At 31.3% G+C, this 26094-nt stretch overlaps 1 protein-coding gene across 5 annotated transcripts in view; it reads left to right on the top strand.

The window, feature by feature from the left end:
- LOC106788268 (CCR4-NOT transcription complex subunit 6-like) overlaps positions 1-26094 on the top strand; it is a 249584-nt gene that overhangs the window by 9133 nt on the left and 214357 nt on the right. Inside the window, exon 4 of one of the 5 annotated variants that reach the window (XM_014751402.1) lies at positions 427-446. The exons of the other annotated variants lie outside the window; for them this stretch is intronic. Coding sequence (XP_014606888.1) covers positions 427-431 — 5 coding nt within the window. The 3' untranslated portion in view covers positions 432-446. Of the gene's footprint in view, positions 1-426; positions 447-26094 lie in introns of those variants that run through there. 5 annotated transcript variants of the gene reach the window in all.

Here is a 26094-nt window from a genome sequence, read left to right as displayed (position 1 = left end):
ACACACACACACACACACAGAGATAACTATCTTTAATCGAAGTCAAAAAGTCTGCCGTGTCGGTTTAACTCGTAATGGAGTAGTTTTGAAAGAAATTCGTGAAACGATCGTAGAAAAAAAAAAGAAAAAACAGAAAAAGAAAGAAAGAATAAGAAGAAAGTTTTTTGAACGAGTACAAAACTCTAGGACACTGAAACTCCTAAAGATCTTTTATCTCCGTTAGAAGAGACGTTTCGTATAGCAAGAAAGAAAGAAAGAAAGAAAGAAAGAAAGCAAGAAAAGGTAATGGACAAAGAATAAAAAAAGAAAAAAAAAAAAATATAGAGAAAACGTTCTCCCTCGTTTTTCCCAACCGTTATTTCAACTCGTTTATACGTTCGCCAAAATCCGTTATCTCCTACTTACATTCGTGAATATTGTAATTAGATTAAGTTAACGCGCCACGAAGAAGAAGGAAAAGGATGAGTAAGAAGAAGAAGAGAAAGGTAAAAGAGGAAGAGGAATAGAAGGGAAAGGGATGGGATGGGGGAGAGGGGGGGTGGAGGTGGAGGTGGAGGTGGAGGAGGAGTAGAATAAAATAGAAGGAAGAGGCCGAGCCGCTATTTATTGCTGTTTTCTACAGAAAACCAGCCACTATCCGTAAAACGATAGAATTCTGCCGCCCAAGAAGTTTCTGCTCTACTACTTACCTACTACTGCACTACGTTTTGCATCGCTAATGCTATTTTCCAACTAGATGAGAGGAAAAGAGAGTAAAATAGAATAGAAGAGAAGATTTTATACTCTCTATCTCTATCTCTTTTTCTTTTTGTTTTTTTTTTTTTTTTTGTGTATATCTAACGCGTACTCGATTATCTTCTCGGTAAGTTAAAGGAAAAAGGGTTTAAATTGGGCAATGTATTTTACGCCGAGATCATCCCTCTTTGGTATAATCAGGATAGATAAATTGAATGTTGTTTTAAATCGGAATGAGTTAAAACTTTATATATACGATTAATGTACAGAATCTTTGAGTATTGCATAAATTACTCTTTTTTTTTTTTTTTTTTTTTAGAACGATTATAGGATTATTTTTGGGTCAATTTATTATAGAATATATACTTCAATATATATTCTATAATAGAATATTTATTGATAAATATATATATATAATAATATAATTATTTTTGTATCAATGAAATGTAACGATTATTAATATATTTTTTATATGAAAATTTTTCCATTAATTAATCGTACGTATATACTTTAATAGCAACACACATACATATATAGAATATTTTACCATGAAAATATTACAATACAAGATTGATCTTTTTCTTTGTAAAATTTCATTTAATTTCAATTAATTTAATTACATTATTATTACCTTTATTTCTATCCTTCTTCTTCTTCTTCTTCTTGTTTTTCTTGAAAGATAATCAAGCCGACTAAGGTTAGAATGGACAGAAACAGAAACTGAAAGACAGAAGAGTGGGCAGCGGGGTGGCAGGGAGATAAACGTAGGAACAATTCGTCGCGAGAATAATACTTGGTAGAGTTAAACTGGTGAGCGTGCCGTTCTTACCGAGAGGGTTAATTTGCCGTGACCCTCCCTTCCCCCCACCCCCAACCCCCCCTCCCTGATGTAACTTCGGGGTGACATTCTCTTGTATCCGTGCTATTGAGCATTATGCTACCCCCTCCCACTCCAACTCACCTCACCCCACCGCTTTGACTGCATTGGCCCTGAGAACTGGCGCAATTTAAAGTTCACAGAACTTCAATGATTTCCTCTATCTCTCTCTCTCTCTCTCTCTCTCTCTCTCTCTCATTCACTTTTCTCTTTTTCTGTCCATCTGTCCATCGGTTTTGCTTGCTTGCTTGCTTGCTTGCTTGTTCGTTCGTTCGTTACGATATCGACCCATTTATTTCTTTAAGTAATCGATTTTATATATATCGATAAATCGATATTAATGTTTTATGATTTATTTGAAATATGAACGGTGATAGTCGTCCAAGTTGGTTGTCCACCCTTTTAGATCAAATCTCGAATGAATTATTCAAGTTTTATTTTATCCCTGTACACCGAGAAGAGAAATATTTGATTGGTTTATACAAAATGTAAAAGTAGAAGTAGAAATAGGAGAAGAAGAGGGAAAAATAGTATTTATTATTCACTATGTGTGTGTGTGTGTGTGTGTGTGTGTGAGAATCAAAGCATTCAGAACAGACTTTTTTTTCTTTCTTTTATTCGTTAGTTTTTTATTGTGTGTGTGTGTGTTCTTTTTTCTTCTTTTTACAACGATCTCTCCAACGGATTACTTCAACGACGAGAAGTTTCACCTGTCACGGTTAAATTTCTTATCTGTGGTCAGATCCCCACGTCGTTACTTTTGTCTTTTCATTTTTTCTTTCTCTCTTTCTCTTTTTTTTCCGTCATTTCTCATTTGTAAGATTACATCATGATTGAAAATTATTATGTAGTATTATAATTTTGTTAAAACATATTATATGTTGATACGTTGTGTTCAAAGTATAATAATTATCAATTAAAATTATTAATATATCTTGTTTTTTTTTTTATATTTCTTCTCAACATTGTTTCTACATTTTTTTACATATAATTACAACAAAATCGTAAATGAATTAAATTGTGATTAATTAAAACAATCTTATTATCAATATACTTAATCATAATTTGATATTACATTATCACGAAAATTATATATATATATATATTCTATTGCTTTCTTTTTATTTTTAAATTTAAAATTGCAATACTATATATCATTTTCATTTTGCTATAACATCATCCGACAATTGTATTCACGATCGTTTTCATCGAGTACTACAGGGAGGAGGGGGGCCATGCATTGCAACGATGTAAATTTCTCTGATATTGAAAGGCCGAGGGGGATGAAAGTGTTGAATAGTATGGGGATGGGAAGGGTGTTGATGGTGGTGGTGGTGGAAAATGATAGTATATAGAGTATAGTTCGTTACGATATCACCATACGATCCTAGACACTCAACGATGACAATGGGATGGTGGTTGAAGGTGTGGGGTGGGAGTGGGGGTTTTAAAACTGCTACTATCGTTAAAGGGGTGAGAAAAATTGTAGGGGGTTAGGGGTAGATGTTGGAATAGGATTGGTAGAACGTGCTCTTTGAATCCTATGGTGTATAAATCATACACATCTATCTCAAATACTCTCGCAAATTTTCGATGGGGGTTCGACGACACCCAACCGAAGGAAAACGAAATTAGTCCGATGCAACACGTCACCCTGTATAGTATTCAACTTTGTCTACGTGTGTCTCTTTTATTTTCTCTTTTTATATTTTTACTTTTATTTTTATCTCTCTCTCTCTCTCTCTTTGCATGGTTTTTTTTTTACACTCACAGTTAGATACTATTCGCACGAAAATGGAATCATGTGTGTGGGTGTGTATTCGTTGTTATCGATTTAATCGTTCGTACAGTCTGAATTTCTATGGGGTAGAAAAGAAAGGGATATATGATCATCGTATAAATCCATTTCCATAAGTTTGTTAATAAATTAATTTTCATTTTTGTTTTATTTTTTTCTCACATTTAAATATATTTAATATGTTCTTATATACGAACAATAAATAAATATCATTCGATATTTAAATCACACACACACACACTGATTTCTTAAAATTACTATATGTAATATTAAAAAAATAACAAAAATAATGTTACACGTGGAATATAGTGAAAATATTAGACTCTAACCCCTCATATTGCAATAATAGTTGTTCGTGAACGTGTGTTCATTATTTCATATTATTTTTACTATTTATTTCTTCATCTATTTTCTATTTTTGTATTATTTGTTTGTTCAAAAAAGTGAATTAACATTTTATCTTCGATGTTATTGCATTTATTCATTCTTTTATGCTTTTTTCTTCGTATCAGTTTCTATTTCTTTCTTTCTTTGTCTTTCTTTCTCTCTCTCTCTCGTTTACTCTTTGGGGAAGAATAAAAGCAGGAGACTTAAAACGTTTAAACGAGTACACTTTCACCGTCAGTTTGCTATCTTTTTACAGTGCTTTTTCTCTCTCTTTCTTTCTTTCTTGACTTTATTCGTATCTACCTATGACTGTGTATTTCTATGTGTGTATGTGTATGTGTGTGTCTTTTTCGAACGTCGCGTCGCGTTGTTGTTCCATTCGCGTGACACGAATCGATAATCAACGAAATCGAACAACAAAAACTGTCGTGCTTGTGCGAACGTTATGCCTTCATCAAATGAATATTCATTTTTTAACAACCCCCCCCCTTATCCTTGCCTGCTTGCCCCCCTTTTTCTTTTTATCTTCTTGGTAATTCGATTTTTACTTAAACTTATATTTATATATATATATATATATATATAGGTAAATGCATAAACATATGTTTATCACGTATGGTGTTTTATATTTGATTTGATTTTAATTTATTTGTTTGTTTTTGTCTATAGGGGAACAAAAAAAAAATAGTAAGGGAAAATTTGCATGAAAATCGTTCGTTTTTAATGACGAAAGAAAATTTTTGTTCTTTTTTTCTTCTTTATTTTTATTTTTCTTGATATTTTTTCTTTTTTCTGTTCACCCTTCCCTTCTCCCAACAAAATCATTCGCACTAAAATCGTAGAACTAAAACAGAACAACGACTTTACTTTCGTATTGTGTTTTCTATCCAACTTGACGATTCCGCTTGTGTATTCTCTCGATAAAACAAACGTGGAATACAAATTAACTACGAAACAATATAACATATAGAGTTTTCCACACGTTCATATACATATATATATGTTTATGTGTGTACGAGAGTTAAATCGTTTGATGGTGGGTTGTTGTACAACGATAGTGGTGGTGATGGTGGTGATGGATTCGGGTTAAAGGAAGATCCTAAATTCAAAAAACGCTCGTGAAACGAGAGTTCGAAAACGTTCCAAGTGGCCACGTGGAATTGATCCCCTTCAAAAAAAAAAAGAAACCCTCCCCCCTGCCGATCCTGGATGCACCAAAACGTCATCGACACTCTGTATTTTTATTCTTTTTATTTTTTAAACGTTCCGCTTGAAAATACTATTACCCAAGAGGCGTTCGTGATTTGATTTTTTTCCCATTTTTTGTTTTCTATTTCTAAATATTTCTTTCAATTTTGTTTTATTTGTTTCATATATATATATGTATATATACTATTATGTTTTGATTTTTCAAAGAGAATAAAAAAAAAAAACAAACGTGTTTGATTCGAATTGAAAAAATAAAAATAATAAAAAGAGAGAGAGAGAGAGAGAGAGAGAGAGAGAGAGAGAGAAATTGTGGGTCTGATTTAGCAGCACCGAAGGGCAAAGTGTGTCAAATAAGACACGATCGCAGAAGAACCGTNAAATAAAAATAATAAAAAGAGAGAGAGAGAGAGAGAGAGAGAGAGAGAGAGAGAGAAGTTGTAATGAAAAGTTGTATACTTGTAAATTGGAAAAATAATTTCGTTTCGTCAGTTCTTTTTTTTTTTTTTTAATTATATACTTCTTTTTTTTATTTTACTCACGATGACGCATCACACACACACACTCATGGGAATCATGATTAAAATATTATAAGATAAACGAGCAACCACGCTTTCACTCTCGCCCGTTCTCTACTGACTTACTTACATACACTACCAATCAAAAGTTTCGAGAATCATTTGCTGATTTTTTTTTCCTTTTTTTTATCAATACATTTTTCGTAGGAGTTATCATTATCATATATATTAAATATTAATAATTTTAATTATATTTTTAAAACAGTATCTCTTCAGTATATCTTCTTGTATTAATAATATTTTTATTTTATTTACACATACACAGAGAGACATGCACATGTCTATAATTTTAATAAAAAGTATAGACAAATATTTTATGAAGTACATATAAATTTGTTTTTAAGAATATAATTAATTCGTCGATTAAAAAGAGAAAGAAAATAATGTAAAACAAATTCATGAACAAATCTATCAAAATTATTATATTAGAGTAATGAAATTTGTTCTTACAAATGTAGAAAACATTTCTTTTCAAAAATTTACGTAAAGTATTCTGAAACACTTTTGGAAGATAGTGTATTATACTTTTACTTCTATACTACTTACCTTCTCTCTCTCTCTCTCTCTCTCTCTCTCTCTCTCTCTCTCTCTTTATCTGAGGTAAAAACGCGTGAAATTTTACGATCGTACTTGCTTATACTTATTTTCTTTTCTTTTCTTTTCTTTTTTTCACGTTATTCAAGAAACATCATTTTCTTCAATCCACATATATTAAGGGAATATATTTTCTATATCATACTTTTTATTTCTTACTTAGTTTTTTATACATTTATAGTTGTTGCATTATGATATTCGAAGTCTTCCATATATTCGTTTTTTTTTTTTTCAAAAAATCGATGGTGCATTATCATCGATGTGTGTTCATAGAATGAATGCATGAATTTTTTTTAACGACGTTATTATTTAGAAAAAAGTTCAACAACATCATTGTATATATCTCTTGTACATTTTTGTCTATTTATCTCACGTTTATACGTGTTTGCACGTTTAGTTCGTTATTCGTAAAGTGTAGAAATAGAACAATGAAACAACAAAACGATCCTCTTGTGTGTCCTGTGTGTGTATGTGTGTGTGTCTACTTTCAAAATGACCTCTCGTAAAAACTTTTGATCGTTACATCGAAATCCTACGAGCCTCTTTCTCTTACACACTATGGTGTTTTCCATAAGCAAATTCGACTCTTGTAAGAGTAGAAGTAGAAGTAGAAGAAGTAAAAGCAAAAGCAGAAGGAAGAGAATACACGTATCTTGGTTGAATAAGCAACGAAAACTTCCTTCCTATTTTGAATATACATATTCAAGTAAAATAGGTAACGCAACAGAAGATTCTTGATATCAAAAGTTAGTTCCATTGAATCGTAGACTATTATCATAGAAGTTATATGCACATTTTTAAGAATTTTAATTAAACTATCATCATTCGTTTCTTGATCTTTTGATAATATTATCCCGAAAAAGTTTCATTTCAAAATAAGATTAATTCAATATTGTATAACTTATATCTATTATCATATTATTATCTATATTTTATTTGGATATTATTGATCAGATTTATCTATGATTAAGTTACATTAAAGTAATATCAGATGAGTCCAACAATTCTTTCTATTTTGAATATATATATTAAAGTAAAATAGGTAACGCAACAGAAGATTCTAAAGTTAGTTCCATTGAATCCTATTATCATAGAAGTTATGCACATTTTTAAGAATTTTTTTGATAATATAATCCGAAAAAGTTTCTTTTCAAAATTAGATTAATTCAATATTTTATAACTTATATCTATTATCAAATTATTATCAATATTTTATTTTGATATTATTAATAAGTTATCTATGATTAAGTTACATTAAAGTAATATCAAATGTGTCCAAAAATTCTTATGCATTACATTGTTTCTAAATTTAACAAAAATGCATACAAACTTTTACACTCATCTGAGATACACACACACACACATTAATATTATATATATATTAATTATAATATATTATAATATATCGTATACACATTACCTTCAATGTTTTCCTTTGAACTTCCGACAAACGCGTGTTATTTACCATGAACACGTCTTAGGTAAAAGCTTGGGGGAACTGTGAGAAGGTTCGAAAAGGGTGAAGGGAGGGTAGGGATCTAAACGATCTAGCTAGAATGATCCATATCAACGGGGTTGCAATTTCCTCGAAGGTAATCCACGAGACTACTATTCTCTTGTACAAAAAAGAATGCCACCTCGTGTTTAGGATAGAAAAAAAAATAAGAAAATGAAGGGAAGAAGAATAAGAAGAAGAAGAAGAAGAAGAAAATGATGAAGGGAAGAATAAGGGATGAGTGGAGAGAGGAAAGTAGTGAAGAGTAAAGAAGATGAGATGAGATGAGTGAAGAAAAGAGGAAAGTGGAAAGAGGAGAAGGAAAGTAAAGATAGAAAGAGAAAGAACATAGTTGACGGGTTTACAACGAAGGGACGACGACGAAAACGAAAACGTGGGCCGACGTCTATTAAGGTAAAAAGGGCTTGCTGCTGCTGCTGCTGCTGTTGCTACTATTCCTTACCTTTACTCGTGTGTTGCATTCTAGCACGAGACCTGTTAAGAGGAAACTTTCAGCAAAAACTGTCTACAGCTGTCTCGCTTTCTCTTTCCTTTTTACTCTCTTTTTTTTTTTTTTTTTTTTTTTTTTTTTTTTTTTTTTAGTTTTCTTTTCCATTCTTTTTTTTTTTTTTTTACTTGCTTGCTTGTTCAATCTTCTCATTCGTTCGTTCTCTCTTTCTCTTTCTCTTTTACATACATTTTGGTTAATGTTGAAACATTTTTCCNTTTTTTTTTTTTTTTTTTTTTTTATATTGTTGTATTTTTTTAGTTTTCTTTTCCATTCTTTTTATTTTTCTTTTACTTGCTTGCTTGTTCAATCTTCTCATTCGTTCGTTCTCTCTTTCTCTTTCTCTTTTACATACATTTTGGTTAATGTTGAAACATTTTTCCCTTCTTCTTCTTCTCAAACCCCCCCACCCGCCCCCTGACAAGATTCCATCCCTGTTACAATTTTTCTTTCGGATAAAATGAAGTGAGTAGGAGGGGGAGTAGGTGGTGTGCAGCAAGAGTGCACACTTGCATATATGTAGTACACACGTGTGTTCTTTTATTTATTATTTTTTTTTTTTTCTTTTAATGCTTCCTTCTTGATGACACTCCTCCTTCCTTCCTTCCTTCTCCCATTCATTCGAGTTTGCTTTTGATCTCAGATATGTTTTTCGTATAACATAATAATACAAAGTTCACAAATATTTTTTTTAGTTGAAATATAATTATTTTCCTCCTCCTTTTCCTATAAATTGTATTGATAATTATTTACGATTAATTCTATTGACGTAATTGTTATTCGTAATTGTTTAGATACGATTAGAATTTTGTAGGATGTTAAAGGTGAGTTTAATTATAAAATATATTTTTGTTTTTCTTTTTGATATGATTAATTAATTTTATTTCGTGCACACACATACATTTATTTTATCGCAATACGTGGTGGTAGTAGTAGTACCGTTTCTTTCAACATTCTTAAATTACTTTTCTTGCAGTAGTTCGTTCTTATTAATTTTATTTATTTTTGTTTCATACGAACGAATATGAATTGGTGGAGAGTGGGGGATGGGGGGTAGGAATTAAAAAGAGAATAACAAGTGTCGTCATACTCGTATGTTTTTCAACCCTCCGAAATTCAGTCCCACCCCTCTGAATCCATTTCCTCCCCTTCTATGGTATTCTCGTCTCTTATATTCTGTTTTTCGTGATTCTTGTATAAAGAAGAAGGGGAAAGTGGCCTGTTGATGTGATTTTAATGAGAACGATCCGTGTCAGTCTCGTTTTCATCGTCGTCGTCGTCGTCGTCGTTGTTGCTCGTTAGTCCTGGTACTCGTTACACGTTCTATTGAATTTTTTTTAACCAAACGATTCATTTCTCCCCACCTTCTCCTTTCCACCCTCCTACCTTCCCCACTCTTTTCTTTTCTTTTCATATTTTTTATTTTACCATTGTTCTCTGAAAAGATTTGTTACTTTTTTTTTTAGGAAGATTGATCATACATCGTTGAATTTAATAACATAGATATTTAACAAATGTTATGTTTAAATATATTTCAGGTGATTTAATTAACTTATTGATCGATTGATTTATTTTTCATTTAATAATTAAAATACGAAATATATAAGAGTATAATATAATAATAATATTAATAAAAGAATAGTTTAGTATATATTAATATAAAATACAGATATATATATTGAATTAAATAACAAATTATTGAATAATTAATTTTTCTACTGTTATTAAAATACGAAATAAAAGTATAATATAACAATAATATTAATAAAAGAATAGAGTTTAGAATATATTAATATAAAATACAGATATATATATATTGAATTAAATAACAAATTATTGATTAATTAATTTTTCTATTGTTATTAATCGAATACAGATCGAATTAAGAATAATTCTGTTTTCTTAAATCATCAATGAAATATGTATACATATATATATATATATATGATTTTGATTTAAATTTCTTTAGTTCTCTTTGTTTTTCTGTCCATCCTCGATGGGTTGTTAGTACTCCAGAACAGACTATTACACTTTCAAATCGTTTCGTAGAATTGTGCCGAGTCGGTGAAAGTCGTAAACTCCTCGATGGAAGAGAAGTCGAAAAGTTTTGCAATTTTCCAATAATCTCTTGAAACTACGATTGTTTTAAAGTTTAATTTTCTTCGTAAATCCAAAGAGTAGTAGTAGTAGTAGTAGTAGAGTAAAGAGGATAGATAGATGGAAAGGAAGAAAGAAAGAAAGAAAGGAAACTGAGATAAAGGATGGGACCCCCGACGTTTCCTTTGACGAGAGAGAAAGAAATAGAGAAGAACAAAAGTAGAAATCCGACACGATCGAGTTACGTTATATTCGAGAGAGAGAGAGAGAGAGAGAGAGAGAGAGAGAGAGAGAGAGAGAGAGAGAGTTTCTTATTTAAATTAAAATACGAAATTTTTTCTTTTTTCTTTTTTTTTTATCGAATCTCTTTGAAATACTTTTCCTACATTTCGAATGAGATATTTTCTTCTTATTTATTATCCTATATTCAATATCTTTTATAATTATTATTATTATTAAAAGAAAAAATAAATTTAAGTACCCCTTAGCATCATCATTAGTTTCAAATATATAAATTCTAAGAAATATTAATATTTAATACACCCTTCTTTTTTAAATATCATTTAATTTCTTGTTTTACACATCCACAGCAACAACCCATCGCTACTTTTTAATTTGTAGAATTAATTTTCTATCTTACTATTACACACCCCCTTTTCTTTTCTTATTTTTTTTGTCACATACGTGTAATTTATTTATTACAATCAAAATGATCATAAATTTAAAGGGATTAAAATAGGAGAATTTAAAAAGAGGGTGGGTATTTTAAGGGAAAAAGTGTAGTAGTGATTATTTGAAACGAAAAACTTGACGTTCAAGAGATAAGAGAAGAAAAAAAAGGAAGATCAGAGAGTAACTATTCGTTTCGTTTCTCACGATCCTGCATACGAATGATGGCACGTGGCTTGAAAATCCGCGTTTCTTTGGTTGGACGACAACGACACCCATGATCTGCTTCCTCAAACCCCCCCACACCTTCCCCTATACCACCACCACCACCTTTACCTTCTTCTTCTTTTTATTTCTTTTCCTTCCTTCTCTTTGGAATCTTAAGATGGGAAGGAAGATATTTTTCTACTCGTGAAAACAAACGTGGTACGTGTCTGGAAATTTCGATCGGATTCCTTCGACTACTTGTCCCCTTCTACACCCCTCTGCCCCCCCCTTACCACCGTAAGAGTTGGACTTTTCCAATTAGACGAGATGGAGATTCATGGGGGTTTGTGAATGGCGTTCTAGATATATATATCTTTTCTATTTTATTAACCCGATTTCATTTTTTTTTTTCTCCTCGAATGTATTATCCCATAGTTTATTTTCATTTTTTTTTTAAAAAAAGAAGAATATAATCAACGTGTTGATAAATTAATTAAAATGCAATTATGCGCGTGGTGTAAATTTATTCTAAGATTTTCTATTTGTATTATGTAGATATTTTTATAAAAATTAAAATGATACATTGAACGTTTTAATATTCGTATAAAATGTATTTTATTTAATTCGGAAAAAAAAAAAAACAATTAATCGATTTAAAAATGTTTACATTAAAATAAATGTAAATGAATGTTGATTGTAATCGTTAATCGATCGTTCGTTAAAAAAATACAATATATCTTTGACGATTTGGATTAATTGGGAAAAATTCGCGTTTCTTTGATACTTAAAAGTTAAAAAAACAAAAAAAAGTAATTAGAAATAAATGCATAAAACGTTTTGATAGATTAATAAATTCCGTTTGATATCCAATTCACAAATTTGAATAACTTCTTCATCGATAGAACTTCACCCTCTCCGTCAAACTAGTAATAGAACTAGCAGTAATATAATAATAATAGTAGTAGTAGTAGTAATATAATAGGTAGTAACACCGGCTTAGGTCATAGAAGTAGAGAATCAGAGAAAATCAGAGAGTCAGAGTCAGAGTCAGAGAGAGAGAGACCATTTGATAATAAATTTTCGTGCTTTACAAGCGGAGAAAGTAGTCGGCAAAAGGCGAAAGGAGATCGCACGTTTGCAAGAAGAAGAAAAAAAAAAGAAAAAGAAAAAAAAAAGAAGTAGAAGAAGAAGAAGAAGAAGGAAGGAAAAGGGTACCGTTAGTTTCGATCACTTTCCGAATGAAATTTGCTTCGGCTATACGGAAACGGTTAAAGTTGTGTGTATATATGCATGTATATATGTGTAAGTATTCTCGATTCTCAAGAATATATATGTATATATGTGTGTGTGTATGGTGGAATTGGTAAAAGGAGGACACGTCGCGTGTCGATGAAGACGAGGGACAAAAAGAGAGAGAGAGAGAAGAGAAGAGTAACGGATGAAGGAGAGGAGTGGTGTGGGGAGGTGGTGGCTGGGGGGGTTTAGGTGTAAAGGGGGAAGGGAGAAGGTTCGAGTAAGAGAGTAGTTGGAAGAATGGAAAGAGAAGGGTAAAAGGTTTCCAGGTTCTCTCGTGAGAAAGGAAAGGAAGGATTCTCGAGTTAAAGGATGATCGTAGTGATGGTGTGGTAATAATAATGGTGTCTATGTGATGGTGGGGATTATATAGGTAGTGGGGAAAGGTAACGGAGAAGTAACTTTCTCCGATGATTGTTCCACTAACCGCGATATTATCATCCAGTCAAAGAGATTTTCTATGTGTGGGATGGATGGATGGATGGATGGATGGATGGATGTCTCATCTTTTCGGATTTTTTTTTTTATCTTTTTTTATCTTTTTTTTGGGGGAATTACGCTTCGACCCGTTATTTCTATCTTTTATATATGCATATGTGTATGTATGTATGTATAGTAGTAGTTTGTTGACACGTATCAAATACGTCTCGATGAAAGATCGAATATATTTTTTTTTGGGTTTATTCTTATACATTAATATTTTTGAAATACACCATATTATTTTCCAATATATATATATATGATGTGGATGTATGAGTTATGAGATACATGGTGTGTATATATATATATATATTTATAAGAAATTGATCTTACGAATAAATATGAAAAAAGAAGGGAATATAGAAACGTATAGATAAAATTTTTTACGTGAATGTCAGATATGGAATCAAAGTAAAAAATATTATATATATATATATATATATGTAAAAATTTTGTTTGAAGCTTTTTTTTAGGGGTTCCCCCATTTTTTCTTTTTTTATTCTAATACACTATTACTACTACTACTAGTATATTCCTATCGATACAAAATTTTCACACGAAATAATATGAACACGAGACACAGACGTGAACTTTTATTTCTTTTTTTTTTTTTTTTTTTTTTTCGTTTTTCTTTATTACAATCCGTGTGTTACTTGAAGACCAGGCCAAACGTTTCTTATATACAGAATTGTTTCTCTTTTCACAAAAATGCGAGAAAGAGAGATCTCTTTCTTTCGAGAGGTGTGGTGGTTGGTAGGGAGGTGAAAGTGGGGTAGAAGGGGGGTTCTAAAAATCCAAGCAAGTTTCGCCACGTTTTCTTCTCTTTCGGGGTCTCCCCAACTAAAAGGAATTTGATGTCGTGTAGTTTGAGTTTGGTTTGAGACATAAGAGAAATAAGAGGGAATGGTAGAGGGGGTGGTACTGGTAATGGTGGTAGTGGTGATAGTGGTAAAGGGAGTGAGATACGAGCAAAAAAGAAAGTATGGCAATACCATGATATATTATGTTCCTATCGAAACGTAAAGAGAGACGTGTACGAGTTTAACAACGTGTGTATCTTTGTGTGTGGATATATATATATATATATGTATGTGTAATGCAACTTCTTGCATCTTTGTATATGTATAAGAAAAAGATAAAAGGAAAACAGTCAAGAAAAACATCTATACACCTATACATATATATGTATGTATGTATGTATGTATGTATGAAATGTATATATGCATGTATGCATTATATGTGCATATATATATATATATATGCTACGGTTCTTCTGCGATCGTGTCTTATTTGACACACTTTGCCCTTCGGTGCTGCTAAATCAGACCCACAATTTCTCTCTCTCTCTCTCTCTCTCTCGTTCTTTCTCTTTCTTACTTTTTCTTTTTTTTATTTCTGTTTCAATTTCGTGTTGCTTCTCAAGCTCGTTATAATTCCCAGGTGTGTCAGGAGAAAACGAGCTCACCGTTTTAGTCTTGTCAACTAACAATCACTACTACTACTACTACTACTACTACTACTACTACTACTAGTTTGTATAAATTATTTCCTTCCTGTTTTAACTACGAAGGAAAGAGAAGGAAAAGTTCTATGTGTTACTAAAATGTATATTAAGAAAAAAATAAGAGAGAAAGAGAGATAGAAGAAGAACGAATTTTGCGTATTGAATCGAAAAGATTTTATTTCGTTCGAAAATAATAACGCGGAGGTAGATTTGTTTGATGTTATCTCTCTCTTTCTCTCTTTCTCTTTCTTTCTTTCTGTATCTTTTCAAGTAGAAAATAGATGCATCGGGATGTAGAGAAAAGAAAAGAGAAAAGAGAAAAAGGTCGCGGAGAAAATTCGTGACGAAATCTCGTGTGTCTTGTCGAGAGGGGTTGGTGGGGGGGGGGCAAAAAAAAAAAAAAAAGGGAATTTTATTCTGAGCTTGTAGGATGATACAACAAACGGAGAGAAGGGTAGTAGGAGAAGGAAGAGGGGTTGAGAAACGTGCTATACTTTTACTACTTCTTCGGTAAGGGTAGATTTTTCTCGTTTTCTCCAAACAGAAATGGGAAGAAAAAAAAAGAAAAAAGAAAGAAAGAAAGAAAAGAGAGACGGAAAGAAGCATTTCACCAGGTGACAATTCCTTTGACTACGGGGTAGCAACAACACCGAGAAAAGAAAACTGGATGTTGGACTGAAGGGGGAAGTAGGGGGGGGTGGGAGAGTAAAAACGAGACTCGGCCGTTGGTTCTCTCTCTCTCTCTCTCTCTCTCGTTTTTGTTTGGGAGGGATACAGAAGCTCGTTCGTTTTCTTGGTGTATGTTCATTCGGCTGAAGAAACGGCAACAAACTACGATGACGAAAAGAAGAGGAAGAGAAATAGGGAAAAACTGGTGATGGTGGTACTAAGGGATGGGGATGGGGATGGGGATGGGGATGGGGGGATGTTGTTGAAGGTAACAACACTCGGGATTGCAAGGGGAAAAAGAAATGTGTAGCCCAGCCGATGGCACAATAGGGAAAGGGACTGCTGCTGGCCTATTAGAAGATGCAGCCACCGTTGCTGAAATAAATGTGCTGGTGCTTTCTAAATGAATGTTCACGGAGACCCATTTAGACCGCTACTTTCTTCCTAACACCCCATCCCTCCCCCTCCTTATCCACCCTTTAAACCCAACCCCATCTCTTCACCAATCAACCACCCCGTTTGTTTTGCCCTTATTACTACGCTCGGTTTCCATTTTCTTTCTTGTTTTTTTTTTCTTATTCTTCATCTTCCTCCTTCATCTATTTTTCTTTTTTCTTATCTTTCGTCAACACACACAGAGATATATATTTTCGTTAAAAGTGGGAAAAAGGGTTAAGAATATTCTACGAAAATATATAAAATTTATTTTCATAACTTGTATTCGTTTTTTTCGGATATATATCTGTTTTTTTTTTTTATTAGTTTATATTGCGATACACATGATTTGAACGAATTTTTTAAATCGTACATTGTAAATTTGATCAATCATTTGAAAGTGTTGTTTATCCAGAGAATTATTATAAAGATTGTTACAAATTGCAAGTTGATTTATATTTTTTATTTTGTATTTATAAGTAATAATAAAATAATTGTTTGTTCGATCGATCGATCGATCAAACAAAAATGAGAAGCAGAAAAATCTAAGATAATTTGAGAAATTTTCTGTATTATTTTTATATATGTTTCTTTTTATTTACGTTAGGGGAATATTGTTAGAAAATTGTTTGTTGCATCCGATATATGAAATGAAAATAAAAGAATTCAACGAATGCAATGATTGTAGTAGGAGGAGGAGGAGATTGTTTACAAACTAAAATATTGGAGAGACACGTATAACAATACGTTGCACTTTCTTTATAAAGAACCACAATGTGTATTCTCTCTCTCTCTCTTTCTCTCTCTCTTTCTCTTTTCTTTCTTTATTTTCATGGTCATATTACTAGCGATAGCAATTTTTCGTCTAAAGAAAAAGTATCGTGTTATTACTTTGGAAAATGTTAGAAGTATAGTAGTAGTAGTAGTAGTAGTATTATCCTAGCGTAGATAAAACAAGTTATTATCGTGATTTTTACAGTTTGACGTATACATACATATATATGTGTACATATGTATATATATATATATTTATATATATATCAACCAGTTACTACTATTATTTGTACGATGAAAACGAATTGTAGGACATAAATCAAGGTGTATATCGAACGTTATACGAATATCGGAACATGAAAGCTTCTTTCCTATGGTTAAATATATCGAACTTGACGTATCATGAGAATAAATAATACGAACGTATAGAAAAAAAAAAGAAAAAAAATAAAAAATAAAAAAGACTGGATAAAGATAAAATATAAAGGAATAACGCCTGAAGAGAAAATAAAACTGAGTACATTTGTCTCGTCGTTTATCATCCCCCACCCCCTACCCCCAAATCAAAAATTTCGTTACATCTACGTTTCGTGAACGACGAGAATAATCCACCCATACCCCATCCATCCCCCTTATCCCATTTTTTGTTTCGTACTTGTAACAAAAAAAGAAACGAATGAACAAAAGGATACAAAAAAATGGAATCTCAAATAACGAGGGGGGTCCAGAGGGGGGTGGGGGTGGAAGGAAAATCTATCAATTTATTTTTTTCAATCGCATTGAAAGAAGAAGACCCTTTACGCGTAAGTTTTCCTTTGATGCAACAACAACAGCAACAACAACAACTATGGGGGAAAAAAAAAAACTAGGACAAAAAACTTTTCGAAACGATCGTCGTTTCCCCAGTGGTACGTTTGATTTTATTTTTCCTCTTTCCCTATTCCCCCACCTCCCTCCTCCTCCTCTATTTCCTCCCTTTCCCATTCACTTCCTTTTTTTTTTTTGTATGTTTCTTTCTCTGTTTTTTTTGTGTTTGAATGAAACGAGCCCGAGTCTAGGGAAATAAACAGTCGGAAACCCTAGTATCGTTCCCCTAGGTGTCGTTAATCTGAAAAACACCATACCACCACCGTCACCGAACGTCTGAGAAGGAAACTGTGGTAAACCGCGTAAACTCGAAAGATGCGAGAAAAAAAAACAAAAAAATAACAACAGCAAATGAAAGAGAGGAACAATGATGTAAGAATACAAAAAAATTCAAACCAATGAGTAAAAATTAATTTCGAATGGGGGGGAGGGTGTGGTAATTAACAGATAACAAAACGTAAAGAAACTTTTCAAGTGGTGTTTTATGGTGTTGTGGAAGATGATAGGGGATGATAGGGGATGATAGGGGATGAGATGGGGGTTTTGGTAAAATTGGGAGACACGTTGTGGATGGTAAAAAAATACATTGGAACTGGACTGCATTTTCTGTGGTTTCTTTTCTTTTTTTTTCTTTCTTTTTACTTATAAAACTAAACGAAATTCTGTGAAGAAAAGTTTTCCCTTAGCGATCTTCCTCTTCCCTTTTCAAAGTTTTCACTTACCCTTAGTTGGGCTAGCAAGCAACCAACCCCACTCATCAACTATTACTTTACCGTTAATGAGCAAAGAAGGTATTTCCTGAACGCGTTTTAAACTTCCATTTTAGTTATTATGGTCCCCCTATTGTTAAGGATTGAAAATCATCCCCTCATTCTATCTATCTATCTATCTCATTCTCTCCTTCTTTCTTTTTAATGTTTCCTGTCTCCTTTCATTACTCATTTTTCTTAAAACATCGTTGAACCTTATCCTATCTTTTATCTCATTAATTCCATCTAAAGTAGCCACTTTTCATAAATCCCGTTAGTCACCCGTTTATACTTTTTAACTTCGTTTTAAATTACTTTACTCGACAAACAAAAACAAAAAACAAAAAAACACATATAATCTTTCGCGTGCTTAATGACCAAAACAAAAAGACCATTATTATTATTATAATCGTAATATCTGATGAAGAGATTAAAAACAAAAAGAAATGATTTGTCGTTTATCTTTTAACAAATAACACATAGAAAAGTAGAATGAGATAATATGTGTATAATAAAAAAAGAGAAAGAGAGAGAGAGAGAGAAAGAAAGAAAAGGGTGAAAGGAGGAATGAGAAGAGAAAATGGGGGTTTGGGGTTGTCGTTACTATCGGCCCAGGTCATCTCTAATTATAGCAAGCTACGGTAGGAATTGTGGCACCCATGGTTGGGTCCAGGTTGGGTTGGGGTTGCTCTTCATATTATTCAACGTTGAATACCACGTTCAGGGATATTCTCGCGAGTTGGTGGTGCTACTACCACCTTTTACAGGAATGGGGGATGGGGTGGGGGTGGTTCTGGTGATATTACATGGTTGCAACCTAGACACCTCACCTTCCCTTCACCCTTCACCATTTTCTAGTAGTACGCTGTCGCAGGTTTAGAAGAACGACTCTCGTCCACTCGACGTTGGAATTTCATATCATCCAGCAATGTCGACGTTGGATGAAGAACCACCGTATGCTAGGACAAAGGGATTGAGATAGAATACGTGTGTGAGTGTGTAAATGTGTGTTTGAGAGAGAGATGGGGGTAAAGAGTAAAAGGGTAGGGTGACAGGAGGAGTCACTGGTTGGACGTTAATTTAAAAGCTTCCAGTTTTGTTGTTGTAAGGTCTCTGGTATTATTAGTGTACCTTGTGAATGAGATATATTAAACCCTTTTTTTTTTCTTTAGGGGTATCTCACAATTAGTATTCTTTCTTTGGAATTCTTTTTTTTTTTTTAATTACATTTTTTTTTCGTATTGTACTTTGTTTTTTGGTAAATATATGACAATTGTTTTAAATGTATGATTTATTATATCTTTATAATCTTTTTATTTTTTTTATTTTTATATGTCGGTGGTAGATTTGCATTTGATGGTTTTTTTTTTCTGGTTACCTTGATTGGTTGATTGGTATATTAAAATCTTGGTAATTTTAGTAATAGCATTTTAGATCGAACTTTAATACGAGCTTTAATATAATTTGCCTTATCTTCCTAAAAGCGGACATAGTGAATTAAGATTGATGATATCCTTGTGATAATAGGACGTCGATATTATTGTCCATTCCTTCTATGTGTGTGTGTGTGTGTGTATTTGTGTGTTATCATACTATTATTATTAATCAATATTTTGTTGAAACGTTTCACCATTATTTCCTTAATTGCATATAATTTTTTATTCCATTGAAATGCATAATAATGATCGTTTTTTCTTATTTATGCAACTGTGATATAAATCGAACTTGTGCATATAAATATATTCTTAAATTGTATAAGAGTACTTGTGAATATTTAAGGATTTAAAAACAAAGTTGTCGTATTGTTTAATTGGCGAAATATCTTTTGTATTTTTGTTGGCGAAACTTTTACAAATAATTTATTTTACTTTACTTCATTTTTTCTCTTTTTTTTCTTTTCCAGCCTAAAATTATTTCGGTTGATACTTTGTCGTTAGTTTATTGGTATTATTTGTTCGAAAATTAATCCGTAGAATATCTTTTATATCGCGATAGATAAAAACATATCTATAATATATATTTTTGGGTTTTAGCTTATCGATATTGGTGCAAATGTTATTCGTGGAAAACACATGGGAAAATAAAAACTTTATATTATCTCTCTCTCTCTCTCTGATTTTTTGTTCTCAATTTGACCAACCAATTATATCGTTTTCCACGATTATAAACAATCGATGCTCGTATGATCGGTGGTACGATTGGATATTTGACTCCTCCTCTTTTTTTTTTTATATATTTTTTTATATATATTTTAGTTAAAAGGTCCACTCGTATTTTCGATAAGCTCAATTTGTCCGGAATTACGGGATATATTAATTGGTTTTACCGTGAAAAATCGTACTTTAATCGAATTTTCGTTTGAAATTTATTTTTATCCGATTTTTAATAAAATATTCTTCTTTCTTTCTTTCTTTCTATTTTTTTATTATTATTATTATTATTATTTTTTTGTATTCTTTATTTTTTTATCGTCAAACGAATAAAACAACCCATCGAGTAAATTAATTGCGAATCAATTGAACGATCAATTGAATCGTTTTGAAAAATTTCGATCATATAATTGACTTTTGTTTCTTTTTCATTTTTTTTGAAATCTGTTAAGTAATTTTTTACGAGTTGATATATATATATATAATAATTTCGCGTTTTGATGTTAGACAAATGTGTGTTACGTTTAGAAATTTCATATAATTTAAACGTATGTCCAAAAAAAAAGTTGTAAGTTTTTGATAATATAACAAGAAAATAATTTCTTACAAGAATAATCATACAAATCAAAAAGTTCGTCAATCTTACAATCAAATTAATCAAATTTACTTTCCCACCTTTGATTTATTAAAACGTTCTAATGAAAATGCAATCAAAATTTTGTACATTTTTCTTTCAAAGTAAAAAAATCAAACGAATTATAATAGAAAAATCATTGACTTAAAAATCCAACGAATCTGTAACCTGATAAGAAGATTAAAAAATTACAAAAATATGCAAAAATAAAATGTTAACATTCATATTCGTTAGATATATAACAATTTGATGTTCTGTATTATCTTTTTTAAAAAAAATTATCTAAGAAGAGAATCCTTCGAGCAATTAATTACCTTCCGTTGAGGTTAGCCCGTCACCGTTAGCGTTGTTATTATTCTCTCATAGTTTAGAGAAGATGAAGTTGAAGACCAAGAAGAAACACATAGTTAGATCTCCAATAAAGAAGAAAAATAATAATAATAATAAGAAGAAGAAGAAGAAGAAGGAAATGAAGCAGCCAGAGTATACTGCCGTCATCTTTACAGGCCAAGAAATTAACCGTGGCTCTTTTAAAGTCCGTTTTCGCACGACCCCTTTGCACTCGATACCGTAAACTCCTTCTTGAACGGTGATTCACGTCTAGTGGTTTTGTTAACAAATCAAAAACACCCAAATCAACATTCATCCGAGAGTTAAATGAATTCTTATCGAGAACCCAATACTTTACTTTGCAAAGATTGGGTTGGGTTGGGTTTGTGGGTGGTCTAAACATATTTTGTGTAATCGTGAGAAAGTTTTTTTGATTTTAAATTGTTGGATAATAGTGGCAGGGTTGAGAAGGGGATTATACTAAGAGGGAAAGGGGGTTTGTAGTATTGTTAACCCTTATTTGTCGTCAGCTTTTTATATTGATTATTCTTGTTTGTTTCTAAATTGGTTTTGATAAATATGGAAAACAAATTTTGAAATATTCTACGAATAAAATTTGTTATTATTGTTCTTTTTAAAGAGTATTACAAATATATGAGATTACTAATTATTAATAGTACTATTAATTATTAATACTACTAGTATACATCTAATTAAAAGTAAATAATAAAATCATTTATAACACGACATAACTTTACCTTGTACACACTTTTATAGTATAAAATTTATACGATTGAAACTCGTTATTTTGCATAAAAAAAAAAAAATAAGAAAAGGCAGACAATACTACATTTTTAATTCGATATATAACATATTTATTCTGCGAACGAAAAAGAAAAAAATAAATAAAATTAAATAAACGATCGGTGGGGGATGAATGGGTGGGAAGGGGGTTAAATAAAATACGACAGAAAGATGCGAAAAATGATCGAAGGTTTAAACGTTTTTCTTTTCTTTTCTTTTGGCAAACGGAAACAATAAGAAAAAAAAATATGTAGGTGGTTATAAAGAGGAGGAAAATAGGCTGGGAAGGGTAGGACAAAGGGGTGGGATAGAGGGGTGAGATCGTTAACGTGTTTCCATGCTCGCTGAAAATACATTTCACTGTTCGGGAGACTTTTTTCCGAAGCAACAGAAAGAAACGTTCGTTGTCTTTTCCAGACACGAACGTGATCCGCCTTTGCTTTTCTGGATGGTTCTGTTCTGAGTTCTATATCCAGTTTCTCTTTCTATCTTTTTTATTTTATCTTCTTTACTTTATCTTACCACCCCCTACCCCACCTCTTAGCCCCCCTGTCCCGGCCATCTGTGGAATTCACCCACTTTCACCCCACTGTTCGAGAGAATAAGACACTCGGCACGTGTTTCAATATTGTTTTAATGGTAACTCGTAAAGCACCACTACCAAACACTTCAGACCTATTCCCCATAATGCTTGATGGGTTTTAGAAGAAGTTTGAGTAACGTTAAATATATGGTCTGTGAAATAAGTTTATGTTGACGAAATAATCAAGTATATATTATTTTCATTATTATAGGTAAATGTGTATGTATATATTAATGATGTTATATGTATGGGGGTTAGAGAAGATATTGACAAATTAATTTATATATATATATATATATTAAAATTATTATTATTTTCTAGAAAAATACATTTCTTAATGCACGTATTTTGATACATTTATGTTGAACATTAATTCGTTTCCTTTTTTTTACTTTTAATTTTTTTTTTTTCCAGTTAAACCAACGTTTTGATTTATATTCTACCATAGGTTTAATTTATGCTCAAACGTTTCCATGATAAGAATTTCCAAATGAAAATGTATAAATATGAATTAGAATTTCGTTAATAATTAATATACATTTGCATTTGAATCTGCCTTTGCAAAAACGATCGAGAAACATAGTCAAAGGGCAACACACGAATGGGTAGGTGGGTGGGGGGGTGTTGGGGGTTTATGGTGGAGTGTAATATAAGACTGAAACATTTTCATTTGATTTAGTTTCGTTTCTGGTAAAGCTTCTCGTATAGAATGGGGTCACTAATGACTGAATTCATGCCCATGAGGTGGATCGACATGGTGAGTAAGCAAAACTCTTCGAAGGAGGAAGGAAAAGGTATATACATATACATGTATATGTATACATATATATATATATATATATATACTCGTGAAAAAAGGTAGCCAAGAAACACGTGCTTAATGATGTTACTCGCGTTACATGCTCGGCTTGGATTTCCCAGAAGCCAAGCGCGAGATTGCCTCGCCCTTTTTCACCTCCTCCTTTTCCCACCCCCTTTCCCTTCCCATTCCCTCCCTCCCTCCCTCCTCCCCCATTCTCCTTCTTCTTGTATCCCCTTTTTTTCTTTTTTTTTTTTTTTCTTTCCCTACTCTTCGTAAAACTTCAACGTATCCTTTTTCATCCTTACTTTTCTTCATTTTTTTTTTTTTGTTTTTTCATTCATTTTTCTTACTTACCCACCGATGTTTTAAGAAAAAAAATATACGCGAACGAGTTAGGATGTATGGTATATTTTTCATAAATAAATTCGGATTAAATTAGATATTTATAATCGTGGTTGAGAAAAATAAATTTGTAATCATATATATATATATATAATATATTATTATTATAATATATGTTTAAAAAAAAATAATTTATAGAGAATACTGTGACGTAATACTCTCTGATACAATGAATCATAATTATTAATACGATATAAATATTTGTAATTATGTAATAATAATATTCCATAGATATAATACAAAATAATCAAATGATAAAACGAAAGATTTACGTATACATATACATATACATATATATTTTTATTTTAACATGAAAAAGTAAAATATATATTCTGAAAAATAATAGAATATAACACGTAACCATTAAAATTTAATTAGAAAAATATATATTTCAATTTTGATTTTACAAGATTTACACGTACACACATATTTGTATCTATCGATTATTTATTTTTATAATACATCCCTCCAATTTCTCTAAAACTTTGTAAATCTTATTTATAGACGTGTAACGTAAGTCAAGGAAGGGTAAAAAAAAAAGAAATGTAGTCTGTTATTCGCACGATATCATCCCCTCAAGTGGAAATATTACAAGCGACGTTAGAAATCGAACAACTCGATCGGCAATCGGATTTGGCTCTCGACGAGGATGAAGGGCGGGGGTTAGAGGGATGAAGGGGGAGGAAAGGGGGAAGAGGGTAGTAGTCTACAACTGCTGTTGCAACGAAATAGGGAAGGAGGAAAATTCGATTGCATTGTAAAGCGGGTTTGTCGTTTCGAATCGTGTTGTTCGCGGTATTTCCAAGAGTTAGAGAGAGATAGAGATAGAAAGATAGAAATCGATTCTTCTACATTGCTTTCTTCCTTCCTTGCTATTCGTGTATACAACATCTCTTAATACGATTTATAATCAAGTATACTTAAAGAAAACAAAAAAAAAAAGTCCTATTATAAAACTATTTACACTGTTATTTGTTCTTTTTTTGTTTTTTTTAAGTCAAATCATTGATTTTTTTTTTTTTATGGTTAAAACTAACATCGTAACGTAATGGTTACTTGAAATACTTATCGGGTTTTTTTTATTGTCAAACATTCGATTGGGTATTTTGTATCGATGTTTTTTTAGGTTTTCTTTTTTTTTTTTTTTTTATGTGTATATATATTTATTTCGCGTGTGCATTTGTAGAATATTTTTTTTAGTCATTAAGTGGAATATTTATGTATTATTTTACGAATACTCTTTTGTTGTAATATTAAAAAAAAAAACAATATTTTTATAATATGCAATTTGTGTTTTGTAAAATGAATAATATTTTGTTATAGTGTTGTTGCTGCAATAGTTATAGTTTGAAAATTATTGAAAGAAAACGTGTTATAGTTATAATAATTATTTAAGATAAATTAATTATCAGTCTGTGATAATATACAGTTAATAATTTATTATTTATATTTATTGTTTAATATATTCGAATAAACAGTTTGAAAAGAAATGATCTGATTGTTAAATCAATAATATAAATTTTGTTTTCACGATTCAAATTCAAAAACAAAGAATTGGATATTTTTAATGTTATTGCAAGTAAAAAAAGAAAAAACTTGACAGTTCATTTTATCCACGTTGACGTGTAATAGTAATAGTAATAGTAATAGTAGTAGTAGTAGACTCGCGTCAGGAACGATCGTGTCTAGTTTGTAAATGAATGTTAGGGTTTCGTGCATCCTTGGATAATATGCGGTGCAATGCCGAATGCCAACACGCTTTTGCATAGGAGGCCTTTTCCAATATGCATGTATGCATGCATGCATGCATGGATGCATGTGCGCGAGCTAGTGAGCCCTTCCTTTTATTTATTTTTCTCTTCTTTTTTTTTCTGACTTTTTTTTTTTTTTTACCTTTTTACTTATACTTCTCTTCCTCTTTTACGACATTTCCAACGACAACCAACCACCCAACGTGTCTCTTATTCGAACGTGCACGGTGCATTGTAAAAAGATGGTTGACACGATGGAAAAAGAAAAAAAAAACATGTTACGAAAGAAATCATTCTTGATAGGTCGACAACTTTGATTTTTAACTTTTTATTTATCCTTTATTTATTTCAATATTTATTCATACAAGTATATAATATATTTTCAATTATAATAATTGTAACAGAATTAATCCTATAAAATCAAACTATTATATACGAATAATTCATAAAATAATAGAATATTAATTATAACAAAAATACCATTAACACTTTCTCAAAATAATATTAACATAATTACGTTTGACCTAAAAAATGAAATTATATATGAAATATTCATGAAATAATAGAATATTAATTATCACAAAAATACCATCAATACTTTCTCAAAATATTAACATAATTAAGTGTCACTTAAAAAATGAAATTCATTATTAAATTATTACTCAACTAATAATAACCATTTGACGTTTRTAATAAGTACACTAGTTTAGAAAATC

The sequence above is a fragment of the Polistes canadensis genome, unplaced genomic scaffold, assembly GCF_001313835.1.
Source record: "Polistes canadensis isolate GaletaPanama2010 unplaced genomic scaffold, ASM131383v1 scaffold_131, whole genome shotgun sequence".
NCBI classification, from domain to species: Eukaryota; Metazoa; Arthropoda; class Insecta; order Hymenoptera; family Vespidae; genus Polistes; species Polistes canadensis.
The sequence above is the reverse complement of the archived record's forward strand: the minus strand, read 5'-3'. Positions and strand labels throughout refer to the sequence as shown.